Raw genomic sequence first — 23,144 nt, forward strand, 5'->3', positions numbered from 1 at the left:
TTCATGTCTCTGTTTTCCATTGTATACTACATGGACCTATCAACTCTTCTTCTGCCCTCTTCCGTCTACTTCCCAGACTCATACTACCTACCATAACATTAAAGAAATAGAATATTGCTGTTAAATTGGGATCAAGAGCCACTGAGGTCATTAGAAACGCTCTAGTCTCAAGGTGACACAGCCTAGTTTGGAACTCCAGTCCCAGACACACACATCAGGGTCTTTCCTTGACCAGCCATATATGTTCCATCAGTTCCTTGATGCTCTTTTTCCCTAGGGTGGATTCCTTAATAATTTTAAAATATTCATCTTACTCTTGAGGTTGCCCCTCTCATACAAAATGTCTTTCCTCTTAAACCGATGATACTCATTGAAACATTATACAAATAAAGACTCAGGCAGCTAGTCCTGCCATGCTAGAGATATTGGGGGAGGGGTATGCTGGATGGGCCCCTGACAGCACCATCACTACTTTAAAATATCCCCCAGTCTGTCTCTGATTTCAGAATTCATATATCACAAATAATTATGATATTCTACCAATTAAAGATATAGCCTGTTTCAGCATTAAATTAGTTATTTGATTTAATTGTTCCAATAAGAGTATTTTGTTTTTCAATTGATATAGAACTTACTAAACACAAAATACCAGCAGACATGTTCACTCCCATCACCGTATCGCTTTTTTAGCTCAAAGATCTCAAAATCAAAATAACAAAGTATTTCTATTCTATTCCAATATACTATGGCCAAAAATATTGGAAAAACAATGTGTTCTACTTTGTTCAGCTTTTTAATGACATATTTTCAATTGTTGTTTGTATAACTGGAAAGAACAAATCAAATAGCCTGGGCTATCTATAAGCTTGAAATTTATGAATCAAGCCTTGAAACCTAATATTGGGCCCTAACACTCACTTATAAATTATCTTCTACACCTTGGCCCAGCCCTGCTTTATAGTAGATCCCCTAAATAACCAGAACTAGCTGTTCTATGGATGACTATTTCAAATGACAAGTAATCAAATCAATTCTACACCATGATTAGGCAAATCCTCCACCAAGAAAGATTAATTTCTCTCCTCTTGATGTCTTTCTTTAGCCAGAAATCTATAAGACATTGGCAGGAGTCACTGAAAGCTGAAATTCAAGTATAGTGAGAATATATCTAGAAAGTCTTATTTATGTTATATAGGCTTCCATTTATCCTTCTGCATCTTCGGATGTGAGGATGTGTAGAGTAGCGGGCTATGGGAAAAAGGAACATGAACAATGCTTTCCCGTTCTGAAGGGTAAACCTCTGTTTGTGTCCCTGACTGCCAGGGAAAAAATGTAGTCTGCTCAAGTGATAATACTTTGTTGGCCAAAGATGAATCGTGAGCTCAGTACCTGAGATGGACACAAACATACGTTTAGAAGTTGCTGAGGATAGCAACAAGAAACATAGTGGAAAGGAAAGTGTAGGTAAAATGCTAAGGATTTCATCAAAAGTGAAAATATGACCTTTCTTTTTTTTTAGATTCCATATATATGGACTTGAGGACATGGGGAGGGGGAAGGGTAAGTTGGGAAGAAGTGAGAGTGGCATTGACATATATACACTACCAAATGTAAAATAGCTAGCTAGTGGGAAGCAGCTGCATAGCACAGGGAGATCAGCTCGGTGCTGTGTGACCACCTAGAGGGGTGGGATAGGGAGGGTGGGAGGGAGACACAAGAGGGAGGGGATATGGGGATATATGTATATGTATATGTATAGCTGATTCACTTTGTTATAAAGCAGAAACTAACACACCATTGTAAAGCAATTATACTCCAATGAAGATGTTAAAAAACAAACAAACAAACAAAAAAAAACCAAGAAAAAAAAAGTGAAAATATGAGACAGGTAATACAGACATAAAGAATGTAGTCAATAAAATTACAAAGGCGCGGGCTTCCCTGGTGGCGCAGTGGTTGAGAATCTGCCTGCCAATGCAGGGGACACGGGTTTGAGCCCTGGTCTGGGAGGATCCCACATGCCGCGGAGCAACTGGGCCCGTGAGCCACAACTACTGAGCCTGCGCGTCTGGAGCCTGTGCTCCGCAACAAGAGAGGCCGCGATAGTGAGAGGCCTGCGCACCGCGATGAAGAGTGGCCCCCACTTGCCGCAACTAGAGAAAGCCCTCACACAGAAACGAAGACCCAACACAGCCGTAAATAAATAAATGAATAAAATTAAAAAAAAAAAATTACAAAGGAGCAACGCAATAGTGCCTGGACGATGCCCTGGAAGTGGTTTACACTTAAAAGGTGCATCAAATGATTTGAAAATGTGTCCATAATATATTGTTGTTGCTTTAAAAATTAAGCTACAAAAGAAGGTAAACAGAGTTGAATTTTTGTTAAAAATATTACTTAACAAAGTATAGAGAAAAAGAGAGAAGGAGAAAAAGAAATTGATTTTGAAAAGTTATAAAGAAAAGCTGGAAAATTACTCACAAAACAGTCAATCGTAGTTACCTCTGTGAGTGGAATTGGAGGGTCAGGGTTTCATAGATATACTTTATACTTCTGCAGCTTTTTAATTTGGAACACTAAATATAGCATGATGTAATGAAAAGAGTCTTGGGAATCAGAAATGCCTAAAAATGAAATTTTGCCTCAGCCATACTGTAACCTTATAAAATTATTTGTTTTCTCTATACTTTAGTTTCCTTGGCTCCTTAAAATGACAATCATTGTATGTGCATTACAAGTCAATAGGAATATCAAATGAGATCATACACAAGAAAGACTATACATATGATTGTCATTCAATGTGTGATCTATTATTATTTGTCATAGTCTCAGTTCCTGTTGGAAGAAAGCAAGAAGAATACAGTAGAATAATCATTCTTTTTTTCCCTGTGAATCAAATACAATTTAAGAAAAAAGAAATCCACAAGGTAGCATGCACGGTCATCTGGGCAAATCAGTTTTTATGACTAGTTAAATGTCATAAGTATTCTTACAATATTTCATATACTACTGAAGCCATATGTTGCAAGTAGCCCACAGGACAAAGTAGAAGTCTTGAAGTAAAGAATGGTCAAGTGACTGTACAATGGATAAAAGGAAAAGGGCTTCATCATACTCCTTCAAGGGGCAGGGACCAGCTTACTCTCACTCCTCATCCTTCACTTTCTCTTTCATAATGGATGATTGCTCACTAGCCATGCCTGGAAATACTTAATTGTTCTATACCACCTCTGGCCACTCACTCAACTATCTCAAAGCCTAGTAGCAATTAGTAACCGAGTTAAGAGTGCCCAACAGGCTACTGTAACAAAGAAAGCCAAGAACAGTTGGTTTATTAGATAAAATTAGCTTATGACAAAGTTTGAGATTTTCATACTGGTAAGAAACCAAAAACCCTGAGGTTGCAATACAGACCAGGCTTTCATAAATTAGTTGCCAAGTTAGGTCCTAAAAGGAAAAAATTTCTGTATTATTTAGCATATTTATTAGACTATATGGTGATTAAATTCAACTTTGAATAAATGAAACTCAACAAGTATTCATGCAACATCATATACTCAGAACTATGCAATGAAAGACATCAAAGAAGTTTGTCATCCTTTACTGAAAGAAGATTCCACTCTCATTAATTACAATTAACATCTATGTAACACCTTACTCCAATAGAATTTTTAACAATTCAAATACCAGAATTGAACTACCATACTTTTTAGCTTATATATCAATGACCAAAGTATTTAGTGGCATTAAATAAACACACAACATAATGTCAGGTGTTAAAAGAGAAAAAAGGGCCCTGGTACATCTCTAATGGAGTTTTTTCTGATCAAAACATTATAGAATTTATAACAGGAATAAACCTAAGAAGTTAATGAGGAAAAGAGAGCTAAAAATTATTTGGTAAAAGCACTACTAAAGGACTTCCCTGGTGGCGCAGTGGTTAAGAATCTGCCTGCCAATGTAGGGGACATGGGTTCGAGCCCTGGTCTGAGAAGATCCCACATGCCGAGGAGCAACTAAGCCCATGTGTCACAACTACTGAACCTGCACTCTAGAGCCCATGAGCCACAACTACTGAGCCCATGTGTTGCAACTACTGAAGCCCACATGCCTAGAGCCCATGCTTGGTAACAAGAGAAGCCACCGCAATGAGAAGCCCGCACACTGCAATGAAGAGTAGCCCTTGCTCGCCACAACTAGAGGAAGCCCATGTGCAGCAACGAAGACCCAACGCAGCCAAAAATAAAAAATAAATTACTTAATTAAAAAAAAAAGTACTATTAAAATATTTTTGGATTCTTCTGTCAGTAGAGTATTTTTTGAGGAATAATAAAATACAAGAAGGAAACAATGTGGAAAGAATTAGTGACATATAAGAAAGTTAGATATATTAACCCACCCCTAATAAGTGGGAAAGTTAATAGAAAACTTAGGCTTCCTTAATAATTAGTGATTTATTCCTAAGAGTCCGATACCATTTGATCACAGGTAACATTCAATTTTTCATGCATTTTTTAGTAAAGGGATATTTTGTTTCATGCGAGCTATGCCTTGTCTTAGCTTTCTTATGAGCAGATGGTTCTTATTTAGAATATTATATGCAGATATGCAAACTGCTTTTTCAATAATAAATATGCCTTATAGATGAGTGAGGTTTGGGATTCCTTTTTCTGAAGATGAATCCAAGTTCTAATTTTACAAAGATTTTTTTTTCAGGTGTAAACACAGTAATTCAATATTTCTATAGATTATACTCCATTTAGAGTTATTACAAAACAATGGTTGTATTTCCCTGGGCATATATATATATATATGCAACAAGGATGTGTATGTGTGTATATATATATATATATATATATATATATATAGCACTAATATATATATATATATTAGTTTGTATCTCTCAATCCCATACCCTGTCTTGCCCGTTCCCTTTTTCTCTCCCCACTGGTAACCACTAGTTTGTTCTCTATATCTGTGGGTCTGTTTCTGTTTTGTTATTTACAATCATTTATTTTTTAGTTTCCACATATAAGTGATAACATACAGTATTTCTCTTTCCCTATTTGACTTATTTCAATGAGCATAATACTCTCTAGGTTCAGCCATGTTGTTGCAAATGGCAGAATTCCATTCTTTCTTATGGCTGAATAATATCCCTGTGTGTGTGTGAGTATACATATGTCACATCTTCTTTAGCCATTCATCTGTTGATAGACACTTAGGCTGCTTCCATATCTTGGCTATTGTAAATAATGCTGCTATGAACATGTATCTTTCTCAATTACTGTTTTGCTTTTCTTTGCATACATACCCAGGAGTGGAATTGCTGGATCTTATGGTAGTCCTACTTTTAGTTTTTTGAGGAACCTCCATACTTTTTTCCACAGTGGCTGCACCAGTTTACATTTCCGCCAACAACGTACAAGGGTTCCCTTTTCTCCATATCCCCACCAACATTTATTATTTGTGTTCGTTTTGATGATAGCACTCTGACAGGTGTGAGGTGATATCTAGTTGTGGTTTCAATTCACATTTTTCTGACGATTAGCAACATTGAACAATTTTTATGAGCCTGTTGGCCATCTGAATGTCTTCTTTGGAAAAATGTTTATTCAAGTCTTCTGCCCATTTTTGTAATCCAGTTGGTTGTCTGTTTGATATTGAGTTGTACGAGCTGTTTATATAGTTTGAATATTAATCCCTTACCAATCATATCATTTGCAAATATTTTCTCTCATTCAGTAAGTTGTCTTTTCATTTTGTAAATAGTTTCCTTTGCTGTGCAAAAGCCTTTAACTTTAATTAGGTCCCATTTGTTTATTTTTGCTTTTATATCTTTTGCCATAGGAAACAGAACCAAAAAAAATTGCTATAATTTATTTCAAAGAGTGTTTTGCCTATGTTTTCTTCTAGGAGTTTTAATAATATGTATGTGTATGGTTAAGAGTGGGACTCATGAAGGAAGATTAAAGGATGACTTACCATAGAGGTAAGGTCTCTATGATAGTTTAATAACAACCTCATACTTGGTGCATGAACACTTTATATATTTAAATCTTCAAAATTTATTTTACAGTACCTAAAACTTTATTTTGGATGCAACTTTGATAGGATTATACATGGGCAGGGAGAAATGCAATGTTTTGCTTCCTAAGCAAGCTAGTGGTTAATTAAATATACTTATATTACCTGAACTTTTATGCCAGCAACTATTTATTTAAAAAATTTATACTCTTGCTGTATTATACATATAAAGAGTCATAAATATTGAATCTTAAAAATTGTTCATACCCTTTCAAGTTAATACAGGAATTTAATCTTCCTTCTTACTGTGGTCTTTATAGTTGTTGTTGTTAATTTAGCTAAGAAAATTTTTTTAAACACAAAGGTAAACACCACATAAAATATGTTCATTTATATGCTCTTTATAATAGTAAAAAATAAAAACAGTCTAAGGCCCCCCAAATCTGTAATCTGTGGAAAAAAGGATATTAGATAGCCATGGTTAATAATGTTCATAAAGGACATGGAAAATGTTCTCTTTACAATGCTAAGTTTAAAAATGTGTTGGGCTTCCCTGGTGGGGCAGTGGTTGAGAATCCGCCTGCCAATACAGGGGACACGGGTTCGAGCCCTGGTCTGGGAAGATCCCACATGCCGCAGAGCAACTGGGCCCGTGAGCCACAGTTACTGAGCCTGCGCGTCTGGAGCCTGTGCTCCGCAACAAGAGAGGCCGCGATGGTGAGAGGCCCGCGCACCGCGATGAAGAGTGGCCCCCACTCGCCGCAACTAGAGGAAGCCCTCGCACAGAAACGAAGACCCAACACAGCCAAAAATAGATTAATTAATTAATTAATTTTTTTTTAAAAAAATGTGAACAAAAAATACAAAATTATGTATAACTAGTTTTAAAATTGGTTATAACTAGTTATTAACATTGTGCATAAGAAAGATAAAAAGAAATCAAAATGTTTTATTTCTGTTGCATTATTAATGATCTTTAAATTTATTTTTTCTTTTCCAAATGTTAAATAATATCTATGTATTACTTTTGTATTTGGAAATAATGTATGTTTTTAAATATATCATTTGTGCCCTCCTTATTTTCACTTAGTATCATTTAGGTTGTTTTTAGACACCAGAATGATAGGATGGGAATACTTCAAAGTGCAAATGTAACCCAAGGAGTTACATTTGAACCCATCACTAGGCCAAAAAAAAAAATTATTATAATAACCAAATTAGTATTAACAGATGATATTTATTGACGGCCTACTATGAACTGCACACCATAAATAATTGTTTATATATTTTAAAAGGCTCATATAATTTGCACAATAGATAGTTGATGAAGGTCAACCATTATTCTCATTTTCTGTGACTCAGTTTCCTCATCTATAAAACTGAGATAATAATGGTACTACCTCATAAGATTGATGTATTAAATGAATCCATGTACGTACAAGTACTCAGAAAAGTGCCTGGACACCTGGTCAATGTCCTACAACTGTTCTCTATCATCATCATCACCATCAATATCGGCAATCATTGAACAATTGATGAAGCTGAGATTTACAGAGGTTAAGTAACTTGCTCAAATTTTGGTCCCTTTAACCACAGAGTCTAAGCCCTTAAACTCAATGATAAAAGCAGTAAATAAATAAAGCTTTCAATTATAATGAAAAGACAGCTGCTTGTAAAACTGAGTGTCTTTAAAATAAAAATTCTCTGAATATTAAGCTTACTTTCCAATTGGTGTCCTGGCACCAGGAGCTCTGAGACCTTAGGTGAGTTACTTAAATTTCTAAACCCTGAGTTTCTCTTTTCAAAAACTGATGTTGAAAAAAGAATGCAAAATAACAACAGCCAAGATTTTTTGAACTGTTATTGTTACCGTTATTGTTACTGTTTTTATCGTGGTGAAAATATCATTAATGAACTCTTTGATTAGCATCTAATTTTCACAGTACTGTACTCAATATTTTGTAAAAGCATAGTCCAAGCATATAGATCTTGGCACACGGTGAGTGTTCATTTAATATTTAATTAATTAATATATCAGGCAGCTTTAGATTTACAAAGTGCATTAACTGATTATTCAATTGACCATCATAACAAAACATGAGTACAGAAAGTGCAGATATAGCCTTCTGACATCTTGCAAATGAGGATCCGTGTATTCAGAAAGGTTCAATGAACCGCCCAAGGTCATCCCAAAGTGGGAAGTCAAATATGGTCTCTGGAATAATTCCAAGATTAATGCTCTTTCCACTGATCTCAAAACCAATTCTTCGATGCGCTACCTGGATCAAAAGTCAAGTTTTCCATATTCAAATTCAGTCACTTCAGCATGAGTTTCTGCTCTTCTTCCGGAATGGGTAAGTCTTATTTCAGTTGCCTTTTATCAGAAATTTGTACAATTTCTGAAAGTACACTCATGGCCACTTTATTGTATATTAAAAACTTGAGAGCTTATTTTTCTTCTTCATGTTTCTAAATGATATTCTTTCTTTCTACTGATGGAACAAATGTTACACTGTCCTCAGACTCTTTAAACCTTCTAATCAGATGCAATAATTTGCCATCTTCTGATGGAGTGAAGGTAAAACAAAGGCACGTAATAGACTTTGAGGCTAGGAGAGAAATTTCCTGACAAGTAAACCCAAATCACTATTCCCTATAGTCATAAAGTAACACAGCCTCCTTCAAGGAAGGTGTTTTTCAAGTAAGTGAAACCAATTCAGTACAATCATTAATTCTACTGATTACTCAAAAGAACTTGAAACATTTTAGAAGAGTTTAAGACTCAGAAAAGACTCAGAGAAGAGGGAGAGGTTTGAGAATTTCAAGAAAGCAGATACCAAGTAACATCAAAATCAGAGATAGGTTTGAGATTATGAATAATTTCAATCAAAGAATGTTAAGTTTGTACCAAGAAAAATGTAGTATGATTAAAAGGGACAAAAAGTGTTTAAGTTTTCCTAGGGTTCCACAGAAATAATTAGGTAATTTTCAGAAGTCTAAAATTCAAAAGCAGAAATTATCTCAATTTTGTTAAACAAGCCAGAGAATGTCTTAATTACTAGTGACAATGTATTTTATAATTTATTGTTTGAGGTTGCCTGCTATATCCATTAGTGAGGAAGATTAAAATCTTTCCTTTTCATAAAAAAAAAATATTTTATTGGCACCTAAATCAGGCTTCCTATCTTGAATGGAACAAAAACTTCATACTAGACCAGAGGGCATTAAACAGTATAAACAAAAGCATAACTAGGTCACCTGTGATGCTTCACATGGCTCCCCTCAATTCCAGAATATTAAGCACAAGGCAATTATAAAATCATATTGCGTTAAACAAAAGGATGACACACTGCTTGTTTCTTCTTCTTATTTTTTTTTCTTCCAACAGAGATATCCATCCCTAGTCACCTTAGTCATGTAAACGTCCTGCTTCTAGGAGCACAATCTCACTTGTATTATTTGGTAAGGACTGGGAAGTGGAGATTGTTTTGAGAAAAAAATCTTTAAACTCTCTATAATTTTCCAAATTACACTTAATAAAGACTTCTTTCTTACAATCTAGTTGCTTAATACACTCATCCCTTGCCATACAGGTGTCACTTTATGGGTTCCTGCTTACACATAACCCTATTCTTTCTATAAAGGTACATTTTATATTAGTATGAGACCAGGGCTTGGTATGCATCTGAGAAAAGCCATGTGCTGACAAGTGTTTCCATCTTACTTTTTTCATAGTGTGTACAACAGAGTCTAGCACATAACGTATTCCCAATAGATATGTTTAAACTAATGAGTAAATTAATTCACTTGTTGTAGCATCACATGGACCTCAAGCTCTATTAGGCACGCTTTTATATACTACATAGTTGTATTGAAACATACTGCACTTTGTCAAAAATTTATAATATATTTTGTGTAAAATTTTCTCTCAAATCATCAACAATTCTGCTACCAGTTTTCAATTATTTTTATAATTTCATGCAATTCAGCAAATGAAAGTACTTCCAAACCGCCAAATAATTTGGAATTTTCTCATTTTATTAGTCATCAATAACAGTTTACTGTTATCAATTATATATAAATATAAATTTATGTAATTAATATTGCCAGCTTGATTCTTCAGCATATATTTTTTAATAAAACCTAAAGTTTCAACATTAAATGTAAGGAAAATTAATTATTGTTTATATGCTCACTCTGAACAAAAAGTGAGAATGAATTATGCTCGTGTAATAAGGGATGAGTGTACTAACTTGGGAACTGAAAACAATCAAATTGAATTTGATTACAAATAATATAGTCAGATAGCTTGTTTAATTTTTTTCAGTGTCTTGATATAGTTTTTCTCTCTTTTCTCAATTTACTTCAATAAAACATATTATCAGCTTCATTTTTAATTTAAAGTTTTTCAAATTCCATGAAATTGAAATTAAACTAACACGATACTTCAATATGTCTTACTTATATATTTCTCCAGCTTCTCTAAGGGATAAAAAGCCACCATATGACAACGCAATAATACAGTTTTCCTTAATAATGAACGGCCCTCTACTCTCATAAAGGAGAATCAAGGCTTGAAATCCTAACCCACATCTGGTGAAAAGCAGATATAGAACTTTTGAAAAGAAGTTATATAACCAAAGAAATATGAAGAAGGTTTATGAAGAAATTGTCAAAGACACAAATACTTCTGTTTTTAGAGTCCTTGAGAAAAGGAACAAAGACATACCCTTTTTACTCTATTTATATTCTATCTACTTTTCATTGTAGCTATGGGTAGGGCTGACTTTCAGATAATATTAATAATAATATACTAATGATAGCATAAACATCTATATCTTGATACCACTTCATAGATTATAAAAAACAGGTAATTTCTGATAACACATTAAATAATTGATGAATAAGTTATTATTACTGTCATTGTTATATCTGAGCTATAATGATGTGTAAGAGAGCATCAGTTTTGTTTTCAAACTAGTATAGCTATTAAATATAGTCCTTTTTATTTCCAAGGTCCATAGTACATCCTTTTGTCTTTAAACTCAAGCCTATGGCATGCCTCAATGTGCTACAACTTAGCTTTCATTAACAAAGTTGCAGTCACTGACTAGTGAAGGGGCTGGAGCATGTCCAATTTGAAATTTACAAAGAAGTTATATAACCATTGAGCAAAATTATTTTTTTACTACAAAAGATATTCATGCTTTTTATAAAAGTGACAATTCAGAAGTGCTTAAAGTACAGCATTAATTTTCCATCTTCAACCTCCTGTTTCCATACCCCCGTCCCCTCCCCACTCACACTGAAAATTATGGTGTTAACAGTCTAGCAGCTCTGGGACTTTCCAGACCTTGCTCATTTTACTACACCATCACGCATCTCAGCAGTTGGAGGAGAGGTGGTGGGATCTAGTTATAATTGTCCCAAAGCACTAAGCATCCTATGTTGTAATATATGATTACAGACTCAATTTCCAAAAGGAAAATTGGGAAGACTCTAAAACTCACTACATTTACTGGTCACTTTCCTGGCTAATTTTCCATTTCATTCAATAATCAATTTTAACTAAGCAAAGCCAAACTGAAACATTACTGATGAGTTTTTCTTCATGTCCAAGAGAAGGCAAGGCAAGTCCTTGGCAGGCTAATTTACAAGGTACTTATTGAACACTTTGCTTTGTGCCAAACTTAACAATAACTGCTTTGTATTTACTTTTCACAACGGTCTTATGGGGCAGGTATTATTATCTCAGTTTAATAATGATGAAATTAAATTAACTTACTTGTGCAAAGTCCCTCCAACTAGCAAGAATATTAATCAGGATTTTCATTCAAACCTGCCTGTGTTCATACTACTACTTAAAGTGATTCCAAAGGGTTAAGAAACTCAATTCCTGAGATGTCGATGTCTTTGCAACAAACTGAATTTAAGGTCATGACTCCACTGCAGCTTGCCTATTTCATGAAACAACTTTTACTTCTAAAAGCGCTGTCTCACGTCTTAGCTCACTTTATTTTACTAATGGTATTTGGCCTGATCTTCACGTTCTAAAGAGACCTTAAATTTAGACTTGACTATATTATCAAATGGAAAGACATATAATCATTGGAAACTCAGAAAACTGAAATAAGACTGTCACTTTATATGTTTAAACTTGTGCTTTATTACACACCACATCACGTGGTGCATCATGACTTATTCTATATAACCAAGGAATCACCTTATAAATAGTGTAACTACATCACATTGTATTTTATGCGTTTTTGTGTATGCATGCGTTGGAGGGGGTTAGATGTGTTAATGTGTTATATATAAACTTTTAACACCAAAATTATATAATACCTTTTGGCATTTATTTCTTAATATACTGGATTGGGATACTCAAAAAATAAAATGTTCCTATGCTTGTCTTGATCTCTGATAAAAACTAGGACTGGGAATTTGCCTTCAACTTCCTGTGCTAGTGTCCTCGACACTGTCCTATATTGATGCTTATGCCATTTATCATTAACCATATATGAATTATTTTTAGTTTGCTCAAAGTCTCTACCATTTCCCACCATGGATACTTTAGAATTCTTGCTTGCTCTTAATAATAAGGCTTAAGATCCACCCATCTAGGAGAGACAAACCAAATGACATTGTCACAGAAGAATTAACCTTTGTATGTGACTTGCATTTCTCTAGCAAATAAAAAAATAAACAATGTTAAAGAGAAAAGTAGAGTAAGTTGCTTTTAAGCTTTTTTTTAAGCTGTAAGACATAGTAAGAAAAACACTGTAAATGGTAACCATAGTATACATATGGCTATATGCAACTAAAATAAAAATTTACAGAGCAATATCTACTCTTACTATCATGTAATATACTGATATTTATATTCTACTCTATCCTATTTTATTCTACTGTATACTAACTGCTGGTCTCAGGCTACTAAATTGGTTTCACAATTAATTCATGGGTTGTGATGTACTTTTTGAAACAACACTGACTAGATATTCTCTCTTTTTAAAAAATCCATTGTGTATTTGTGAAAAATGATGCATAAAATGCATCACTGGGGCACGATCTCTGGTTTTAAAGTCCCCTCACATGAACATATCTATCACATCTCGTGCCAAAAAGTATCCTCAATTCAACATTTGCTTAAATTGAGAAGTCTTTCTGGAGTATTTGCAAATGTGCCAAGATGAGATTTTATAACTCCTAGTTCTGATGAATTCCAAAGAAGTTTTTTATACATAAGGCTACAGCATTTAACAATATGTCTTCCTGCTCTTAAAAATTTCATACCATACGGTTTCCTCCCATAATTGGCATCTGAAGGACGGATTGTGGCGTCTGCAGTGGAGATGAGAATAGAAACAACCTACAGTCTGTACTTATCATCGGGCTCACAAAAAGGTCTTCTATGAGGTTAACTTGTTGCCACATACCTCCTCCTTAATTTATTTTCTTTTTACTGTAATTAAATCCTTCCATGGGAACAAGGAATGGTGTTGCTTTCAAAGCCAGATAAAAAGACACATGAAATATGCTCAAAAGATTTTCTCAGAAGGGAAACGAATAGTGTCTTCTTATTTCCTATGGAGGGAAGAGAATCAGTAGATGTGCGTTCTACTTTTCCTTGAAGCCACAACTACCCCAGTATACAGGGAGGGAGTTTGGACTTAATTAAAAAGAGTTAGCCTTGGGTTCAATTTTTGCTCTGTCACTAAGTAGCTACAGTATTATGCGAAAAAAATCACTTTCTCTTTCCATACCTATTCTCTAACTTAAAAAATGGTAACTTTATCAGACTGTGTTATGCGATAAATGAATCAAGTAGAAAATTAATGACATATAGTATAAATGACCATGCTTTAACACACAGAATAATAGAATCTCAATTAAACAACATTTGGTTGTCAAGAAAGGGAGTTACCAAAAGGACAAATAATTCAACTCCCTCATCTCCCAACTGAGGTTTAAGTTCATTTTTCCACATCCCCTCCACGTGGTTATGTATTCCAGGCTTGTGCACAGGAGTTACCAAGAATTTAACTCACTACCTCCCTCCTAAGAGAGGCAATTCTTTCACTGAATGTGGAAACAAAATTTTGGACAGAAATCTTGAGTTGTGAGACCCAACTTTGTTAACAATCATGTACAAGTAAGGCCAAATTACTTGTCCATACTGTTTCCTCAAATGTAAGAAAAAGGGGTTATTAAATGCTTACCTAAGACACTTCACACTGTTAACACAGTGTTAACATTCTATAGAGCTAACAGTAGTTTTTGTGTCTGAATTATCATCATGACCATCTGAAAAGTCATCTCAACTCTCAACACTATTCAACCCCTGAAGAAACAAAATGAAATCCCCTTAAAAAGTACCCAGTAGGGCCCATACTGACGTTTCTCATCTTTCCAAACTAAATTGTTATCTTGATATAATCACAGTTAGTAGAAAAGGTGTGACAGAAAAAGCGTGTTCCCACTTTTTAGAAGGTAAACTAAACACATAGACTATGAATCACATTCAAGGTCTTTCAACCAAAGCTTGATTGTTACCAACTTTTTAAATAATTGATGGAAAAAACGTATCATAACCTGAAAGTTAGACAATGTTTTAATGATGTCACATTACCAGTACCACTTACTGGTACATTTTTCCCCCAGGGCATCACTGAGATGTTTTTTTGGCTAGAAAAAATTAGCATTCCTTTCTCATTAGGTGGAAGTAACAAATTCAAGATCCAGTGCAAACAAAAAAGGGAGTTGGGTGTGAATAGCATTTTACAATTAATCAAGGGAGGCATTTTGGCATCTCATTTTTATAAAGAAGCAAAACTGTGAAAAATTACGAGTGACTGCTATTTATCCACATGCTATATATTCATTAAGTGTGAGCTGGATACTACTTTAACACAAATACATTCATTCACCAAATAGTCTTTGAGCACCTACTATGTGCTAGGCACTCTGACAGGCCCTGGGCAGGTACAGTGGAGTTTCAACTAAAGTCAGCAAAAACTGGGAAGTGTGAAAATCCTGTAAGTCATCCATAAAGTACAGTATATATGGTTTGTGCCGATTTGTAATTACTTTCCTCAATGAAACTGAGCTATATCAAGGGGAAGCATGTAATAATGGAATATATGCAAGTGTCTGACTACTTAAAGCATCCAAACTTTAAGGAGATTATCAGACCTCTAGCTTTGAACCAGAAGTATGGGTGAAGCATTTTAAATGTTCTTTCTTGCCCACAGCAATTATTCCATTGAAATCTCAAAAATATTAACGCATGTTAATACATTTATTTTGTTTTGATTTTGAAGTTTTAAACATTGTCAGAGTATCCTATTTGGGAGGGGGGGGTTCAAGTTTAAAGTCATTGGGATGAAAATGCTTACACTGGACCCTATCTTGAAGGTATTTATTATTGCACATGAATTTATGGTTAGGTAGGTAATGTTTATAGTTTCAGTTAGGATCTATTATCTGATTGGAATTGACTGTGGGTCAGGTAGGCAACTGTGTGCCTCTTCACTGGGTGCTCTCACATAGCTGAGGTCAAGTGGTCTAAGACGGCCTCATCTGGAAAACCTGGCAGCACTCATCCTTCACAAGGTGATGACAGGGTTCTAAGACAGACAGACTAGGAAAAAAGTCTTCCTTTCCACCGAATTCTATTGACCAAAGCAGTCACATGGCTAGTTCTGCATGAGAGTGGAAGGGAACTATTAAGTTACAAAGCAAAGGGGTCATCCATGGAAATCATCAGAGCCAAAGCAATGGATCTGCCACACCCCTGAACAGGCAAGCACCATAGACTCTGTACTATCATGGGCACGTGAACCAAGGTTTCTCAATGTATGGAGGCAAAGGACCCCTTAAATTTTCTTAGAGCAGAGACAGTGGCAGCTGGACTGTCTCCTTTACAAAGAATACAATTTTTTCTTCTCAGTTACTGCATGCTCCTTTCACAGCTGCAGAGCTAGAGTGGTTTGTATTTTTTTTCTTTTTTTGTTTTCATACATTTAATCCCCTTGCCTTGAAGGCCTAGACAATATGTGTGCATAATATAACAAGCCACCGTATATATAGTCCTGTAGCCTACGGAAAAACATAAACCAAGGAAATGCAAGTGGAGGAGATTAACCTTGAAGCTGAAACCCAAGGCTGCTTGTGCTTGTGCCCTCCTCTGAAATTCTGTGATGCCACACACGTTCTCAAAGGAACAACTTGTGTTACCTGCCAAGAGGACTGAGAGACAAAGTACTGCATGTTTAGGTATAAAGTAAATGGGCAACGTGGGGGGAACAAAGAGCTTTTTTGAAAACAAGACAATGTCTTTTTATAGACCTCAATGCCTGTGTGAAAGCATCTGGAAATTTCCATACTCTTCAAGAAAGAAGAATATCAACTGAGTGAAAAAAGGTAATTATACAGACATGGGCATAAGGTTGAGACACTGAGGTAGGGTGATCTAGGGCTAAAGAGAACTGTCCCAATCCAGCCATAGAAAGAGGCTCAAGTAAGAACTGGTATTGTCATTTCATGGGAAATCCCGCAGGGGCTTCCTGAAGGGCCAGACAGCAGAAACCCAGGCATCACCTTGGGGACTTCCACGGTACCCAGCAGAGCTGTATCTTGTTACTCAAGCACTTTTCTGATCCTGGAGGTAAATTTTACCTTGTAAAACTTCCCACTCCACTGCTCCTAGGCCGATAAATTTTAAGACATAATACCATGCAACCTCACTAGCCACTTACTTGCTGAGGATCCAAGCAATATAAATACCTCTTGATTAAACCACACAAAACAATAAACCAAAAAGCATTTCTTCCAATCTTCAATGTTTGTATTCAAAGTTTGTTCTCTCCTAAATTCTGGTGGTATCTTCCAAATATTCTGCCCAAATTTGTCAACAAAATTTCTATTGGCCTATTTTTGAAAAAATAATTAAATTTGCCTGAATTTGGCAATCAAGTTTTTATTGACTTTTTTTGCCCACAAATAGAATATTTTCTTTTAATTATTATGTTGCAATAGGTAGTCTATGCTTGTAATACACAACTTCAAATGTTTGCATGTAGAAATTATATAAAAGAAAGTCTCTTCCATTCCACCCTATTCCTTAATTCCTTAGAATTCCTACCCAGAAGGAGCAACTGTTACCAGTTTTGCTCTTCTATGAGAACAATTCTATGAATATTCAATCAAATGATTTTTACAAACACCATTTTATACAAATAACATACCATTTACATAGAACTGTGCTTTGCTTTTTTCACTTAAAATGATCTTGTAGATCATTATGATCTCATTACCTATATAGAGTGTCTCATTCATTTTAATAGCTACCTAATAATATACTTTATGGATGCATTATAATTTATTTTATTGTATCACTCAGTACGGGAATATAATTAGGTTAAAAAAAACAGATTAAATTAGTAAGAGTCAAAGGTCATGATGATGAGTTTCTCTTTGAACACTATCTTGGATTAGCATCTCCTACAGACTGACCAAGGCCTACTCTTCTGAAGCTAGATGGAAGTTCCTAATGAAATTTATGATTGATCTGAGGTAAACCAAACATAGCTTCATCCTTGGTCTCTTGCAAACATATTTTTTTACTTTCTCACCTTCTCATATTTCCTCATGCCCTTTACTGGAAACACATGCCTTCTTAATTTTCACCAGTTGTCAGTATTCTCCCTATTAAAATTCCACTGTCAAATTCATTTCCTTCTCTAAGACTTCCACTATGGCCTCCATCACCATAGAGCAGGATGTGATTTTTTTTCTCCTTCAATTTACTTTTGAAACATTTGTAACTCCGTGTCATCTTGAATTATGGTTATGGAAGTATTAGTGCATGTTCCATCTCCTTTGCCAGACTGCATGCCCATTGAGGGTGGTAATGTATAAAACATAGGGCTGTCCTTCACAGGACTATTAGAGGGCCTTTCGTATATTTTGACTTAATAAATATGTGCTGCATAAATATATATCCTCTGGGTGTGATTCTATTGGATTCTGCTGAATTATAATAGGGCACTGAATTAGCAGTTAGTAGCTATGAGCCCTCCTCCTGTCTCTGAAGTTGCTATCAGGTAGTTATTGGATGAACTATATAAACTCGTAAAACATTCGTATTTTAAAAAAGGAATAAAATATCTAGATTATCTAGATCACTGCTTGTTGTGAGAATCAAATGAAATAGTGGTTTTATATGAAAAATCTCAGCATTAGGGAAAAAAATCAATGGTCTCCCAGTCCAATGACCTATCCATTGATCAAAATCTCTATATATCAACATCTTTGTACATAAACTATAAACTTATGTATGAAAATTTACAGAGGCATAGAAGTCCCAATCCAGTATAGAAGGCCATTTTATGTTTGTGCAGCTCTGAATACTGTTAAGAGTGGCCATACAGTGAAATCCATGTTATGTCACTTGATAATGAAAAGTTTGCTATGTCTAATTGGTGACAGGCTCCCAATCTCTGAAGTAGTCTTACTCTGGTCATTTCATTAATTTCCCAATAACTCAATCCCACATTACAAGATTAGATTGTTTGGAACACACTTACAGTATTATTGCAGAATTTTAAAATCTCAACTGAGATCTGAACCTCACGAACATTCGAATCACAGCTCTTTCACTTAATTCTTGACATTAGGCATGTGGCTTACATTTTCTATGCTTCAGTTCCCTCATTTGTAAAGTGGGGATCAAAATGTAATCTATCTCATAGGTTTGTTTGTTTGAGTACTATCAATAAATATCTTTATAGAATATATATATGAAAAAACCCTTTTCATAGTGCCTCAGGAGTTGATAGCTATAATTAACTTTCAACGTTATTCTCAGGTCAATTGATCCAACTGAAATGACTGTGTATAATGTATCAATGTGTCCATGTTGGCTATATTGGATGAAATATACTTACACAAGAGATTAAATGATATGAATATATTATTATTTGATTTTATTTTAAGAAATAAAAAAATTTAAAAAACAGAAAAAAATAAATAAATTTAAAAAATAAAGTAAAAATCTCAGCTAATCCTAACAATGATCTAATGAGCTATACAAAGTCTTGTGTACCTTCTTTGGTATACTGTAGTGTTTAGCATAGGCAGTATGCTGTCCTAGAAAGAGTGCTACATAATGAGTAAGTCTCACAATTTGGGTATCTTAACCTCTGTAGGTCAAATCAAACCTATCCCAAACAGCGTTGGTTGAGAACTAACAAATAATGTATACAAACACGTTTGAAAAGCACCATCAACAATAATAAGGGCTAATACTGTTATTATCTGGTATAGAACTTCAGTCATATTTTCCTTCCTCACTATGATTTCCACATAAAGAAGCAATAAATTTCAAAGCAAACTAATGTTGAATTATTAAAATTTATACTTCCTGAGAACATCCTATAGAAGGATAGAACTAATTCATACACATCTCCATTTCAGATTTAACTATACACTCTATTGAAAAATAGTTGTAAGACTAAACTGTTTGGTAATTTTCTATTACAACATACCTGGGCCAGAACTGGCTGCCTTCAGGCCTTATGTGTATTTATATGTACCTCCCTTTAACTATCAGAAACCCTCAGGTACTCAGAGCAACCTGACAGTGTTAAAATGTAAGGAGTTCAAAGAAGATCTAGAAATCTTAAAAATCCCTATCATCGTTATAGAAGATGTACAAATAATGCAATACGTAAACCAAAAAAAAGTATCCATTTTGCCAACTGATGGTCACATAATCACTCATATTAGCTTATATCTATGTTGCTCTAGACATCTGCCATCCCGTCCCTTCTTATATAACTGGTATAACTGAGCCACTCAAAAGATCTCAAATAATTAGGACAATTTTAGCCCTCCAAAACTCGAAAGTTTAACTGGGAAGCTATCAGGCGCACAAGACATACTCGATGTAAAGAGAACTTACCTTCTGTGTGCACCGCTGACACATAGGTCCAGTTGTACCTCTTCACTATGTCCACCATGGCCCGTGCCTGCTGGGCATCTGAAGGCACGACCCTCATGAAGTACTTGAACAGAGTTTTGTCGCTCAGATCCATGCTTGTTGCCGAGTAAGCAATTTGAGGTATGTTGAAAAGCTGGAGCAAGTTCTGGACCTGAATGGCCACAGAACTGGAGCCAGGCCCGATGACGCCTACTATGGGCTTCTTGGAGCGGAAGGAAGAGGAAGAGCCGTCCACACAGCGCACCAAGCCTTCTTCTTCTTCTGAAGAAATGAGGGAGTCCCTTATAAACTCAATGCTCTGCTCTAGGGCCACGGCCGAATGCCAGCAGGAGTCCCTGATCTCGCAGCCCAGGGTGACGTTGGGCAAGAGCGTGGGGTCTGAGTTGATCCTTTCCAGGGTGTGCAGCATGGCCTCCACCCTCTGAATGCCATACTGTTCACGAACCGCCCCACACTTCCGCTCGTGAACTTTGTCCACAGTGGGCTGGTGGTGGACAGAAAAGAGAGCCCCGATAATGATGTCACCAGGCATGTGAGCCACCACCCTCCTCTCACTGGACTGTGCGCTCCCACGGACATCTTCTTTCAAAAGCAGGACTGACAGGATCAACAGAAGGACCATTTTAGGAAAGGAGTTCAAGCTAATAAAGACAGCATGGTGGGGAAAATTGAGGAGAGTTCTGAGAGATAGAATCCAGGGATGTCCTAGGGTGAGCGGCAAGCCAAAAAATCAGCCAGTGATTTAGACGTGCTCTCTAAAGGACCACCATGTCCCCGGGGACCATTTAGTTAGATGCATCCATGTGATCATGATCTCCAAAACCTGGGGAAAAAAAAATAGAATGGGGATTTAACAACGTTAAGTGCAACCGGTTTGGGAAGCTCGAACAGTCTATGCTAATAGAGAAAGAGAGGTCATTCTGATGTAGGTAACTTGAAAAAAGGAATCCAAAAATCTTTCTGACTCTTCTTTGCCTGTCTCCTTTGTGATTCTGTGATTTGATAAAAGCAGCTGATACAGCTTCTTGATCCCACCTGGCTTAGGTTAATATTTTTTTTCATTTGTTCATCTGGAGTACACAAAACCAAATCTCATGTGTGGGAGGCCCAACTATACTCTGACACGAAGGGGAGGGAAAGCACCTAAAAGAAGTATGCCATGAACAAAAATCTTCAAAAAAACCCAAAATATTAGACATTAGTGATCCCAATAATAATGACGGTATCTTTGTTTGTTTTTTTTAGAAATGCTCTTTGTGTCCTTCCAAATTTTCAGCATTAAGCATGTACTGATTATGCAATTAAAAAATAAAGTTACTTTAAAAAAAGCCTACATACCCCATCTTCAAATGCAATGTAAAGCAAGTTGAATAATCTTCCCAACAAATATTGAGCTTAGTTTCCATACAATATAGACCAAAGGCAAATGAGGCCAGATCAGTATTTTCACGATAAATGAACTATAGGATAGAAGAGGTTGGAAGATTACAAAGTAAAATGCCCCCAAATACAAAGGCATAGTGCAATGGTACCAATTTTTGCAGAAAAGAATATTCAGGTTCAAATTCCACTTCTGCTACAAAGAACTATTAGTAAATTGTTTAACCTCTCATTACCAGAATTCTGTCATCTGAAAAATGGGGATCATATGTGCTAGGCTGCCCTTATGGGAATCAATATAAGATACCAACTATGCAAATGTTTTCTATATTGAAAACGGCTATATATGTTCAAGACATGATTTTTTTCTGTTGTTAAATTTCCAAGGGCCTTCTGTGGCTAGGTGGTGAGGACAGAAAATTCTCTGGCAACACACTCAGTTCTCCAGAGTCTTCAAAGTAATTACAGAGTCTTGTAATAAAATTGACAGTAATCAGTCCTTTACCCCTGATCCAGGAAAAATTTCCACATCATGAAGATTCAAAGGGCTAGAGGGATGCATATTTGGAACTATACTTCCAAGTAGAAACTTAGTATAGCTATGAATATAGTCATCTATTTCAGTTTAAACTCCTGGGGAAGAAGAAAATTTTGTCCCAGGTTGCCTACAGCAAATTCTAGCATGATTTGTAAAAGAGAACTGACCAATTAGTGATCTGGGTTACTTAAAGGATTGTTTAAGAGACATTTTTTGTAAGTTATCAGCTCTGCCAGCCAAAGATCTCAAATTGTTTTAAAGTGACTAACTCCCTAAGCACCACCTTTCAAAGACAGGTGATGTTGCTTCAGGAATTTCTGCAATTATGATGTTTCTTTAAGAATACCAATGGTTTTCAAGACTCATGAGATCTGCAAAAATTCTAGTCCAGACACAAAATGAATATAACCTGAATCACATTTCTAATCACTCTCACCCTCATTTTCACCATTTCCTTCCACTGTTTCTAATGGCAACAGAGAAATGCTCCCTCTGTACAGTGCTAAACACTAAAACACACACACGCACACACGCACGCACACACACACACACACCCCTCATCAAATAGCTACATGTTCCAGAATAACTAGATTTTTAGCAATATTTAGGGGAAAAATCAGCTTTGGTATGGAAGTTGGCATCGTAGACAAGGGGGAAGGAAACAAAGACATATTAATTTTCTTGTTGGGAAATTATCTGAATATTCTCAAGCTTTCCCTTCACTTTACTTAGACCAAAGACTTGGGGACCAATGCTTATTATCATGGTCATGTGAATTCTACTTCAGACAAAAAAAAATCTGAAGTAAAAGGAATCACAATTTCTCATTAAATCCAGAATGTTAGTAAGCAAATCCAGAATGTTAGTAAGCAAATCCAGTAACAAAACAGGACTCATTTTCATTATGTAAGAGCATCAAAGCGACATGAGAGACTAGAAGTGGCCCATCAAACTGATGAACCTAAAATATCGATCTCATGCATTTTATTTGTTAGAGTTATTTCCAGCAAGCCCCATGTATTGAGAATATATATAGATATATACACACACACACATATATATATGTAACTTCCTATGATAGGCTAAGTTAATTACTTCACTCATTCAACAAATATCTATTAACTACAGAGTGGGAGAGACTAATATAACAAAGAAGTACAGTGATGTACATTGATAATTACCATCATTATCTTT

General features: G+C 35.5%; 1 protein-coding gene across 5 annotated transcripts in view; it reads right to left on the bottom strand.

The window, feature by feature from the left end:
• Positions 1-23,144, bottom strand: part of GRM5 (glutamate metabotropic receptor 5) — a 547,875-nt gene that overhangs the window by 509,974 nt on the left and 14,757 nt on the right. For 3 of the 5 annotated variants that reach the window (XM_082340449.1, XM_082340446.1, XM_082340450.1), the window contains exon 1: positions 19,994-22,802. In XM_082340449.1, coding sequence (XP_082196575.1) covers positions 19,994-20,654 — 661 coding nt within the window. In that variant the 5' untranslated portion in view covers positions 20,655-22,802. Of the gene's footprint in view, positions 1-19,993; positions 22,803-23,144 lie in introns of those variants that run through there. The other 2 variants (XM_082340447.1, XM_082340448.1) reach the window with 1 other exon arrangement.

This window comes from Balaenoptera borealis (genome assembly GCF_965194805.1).
Source record: "Balaenoptera borealis genome assembly, chromosome: 11".
In the NCBI taxonomy this organism is placed as follows: Eukaryota; Metazoa; Chordata; class Mammalia; order Artiodactyla; family Balaenopteridae; genus Balaenoptera; species Balaenoptera borealis.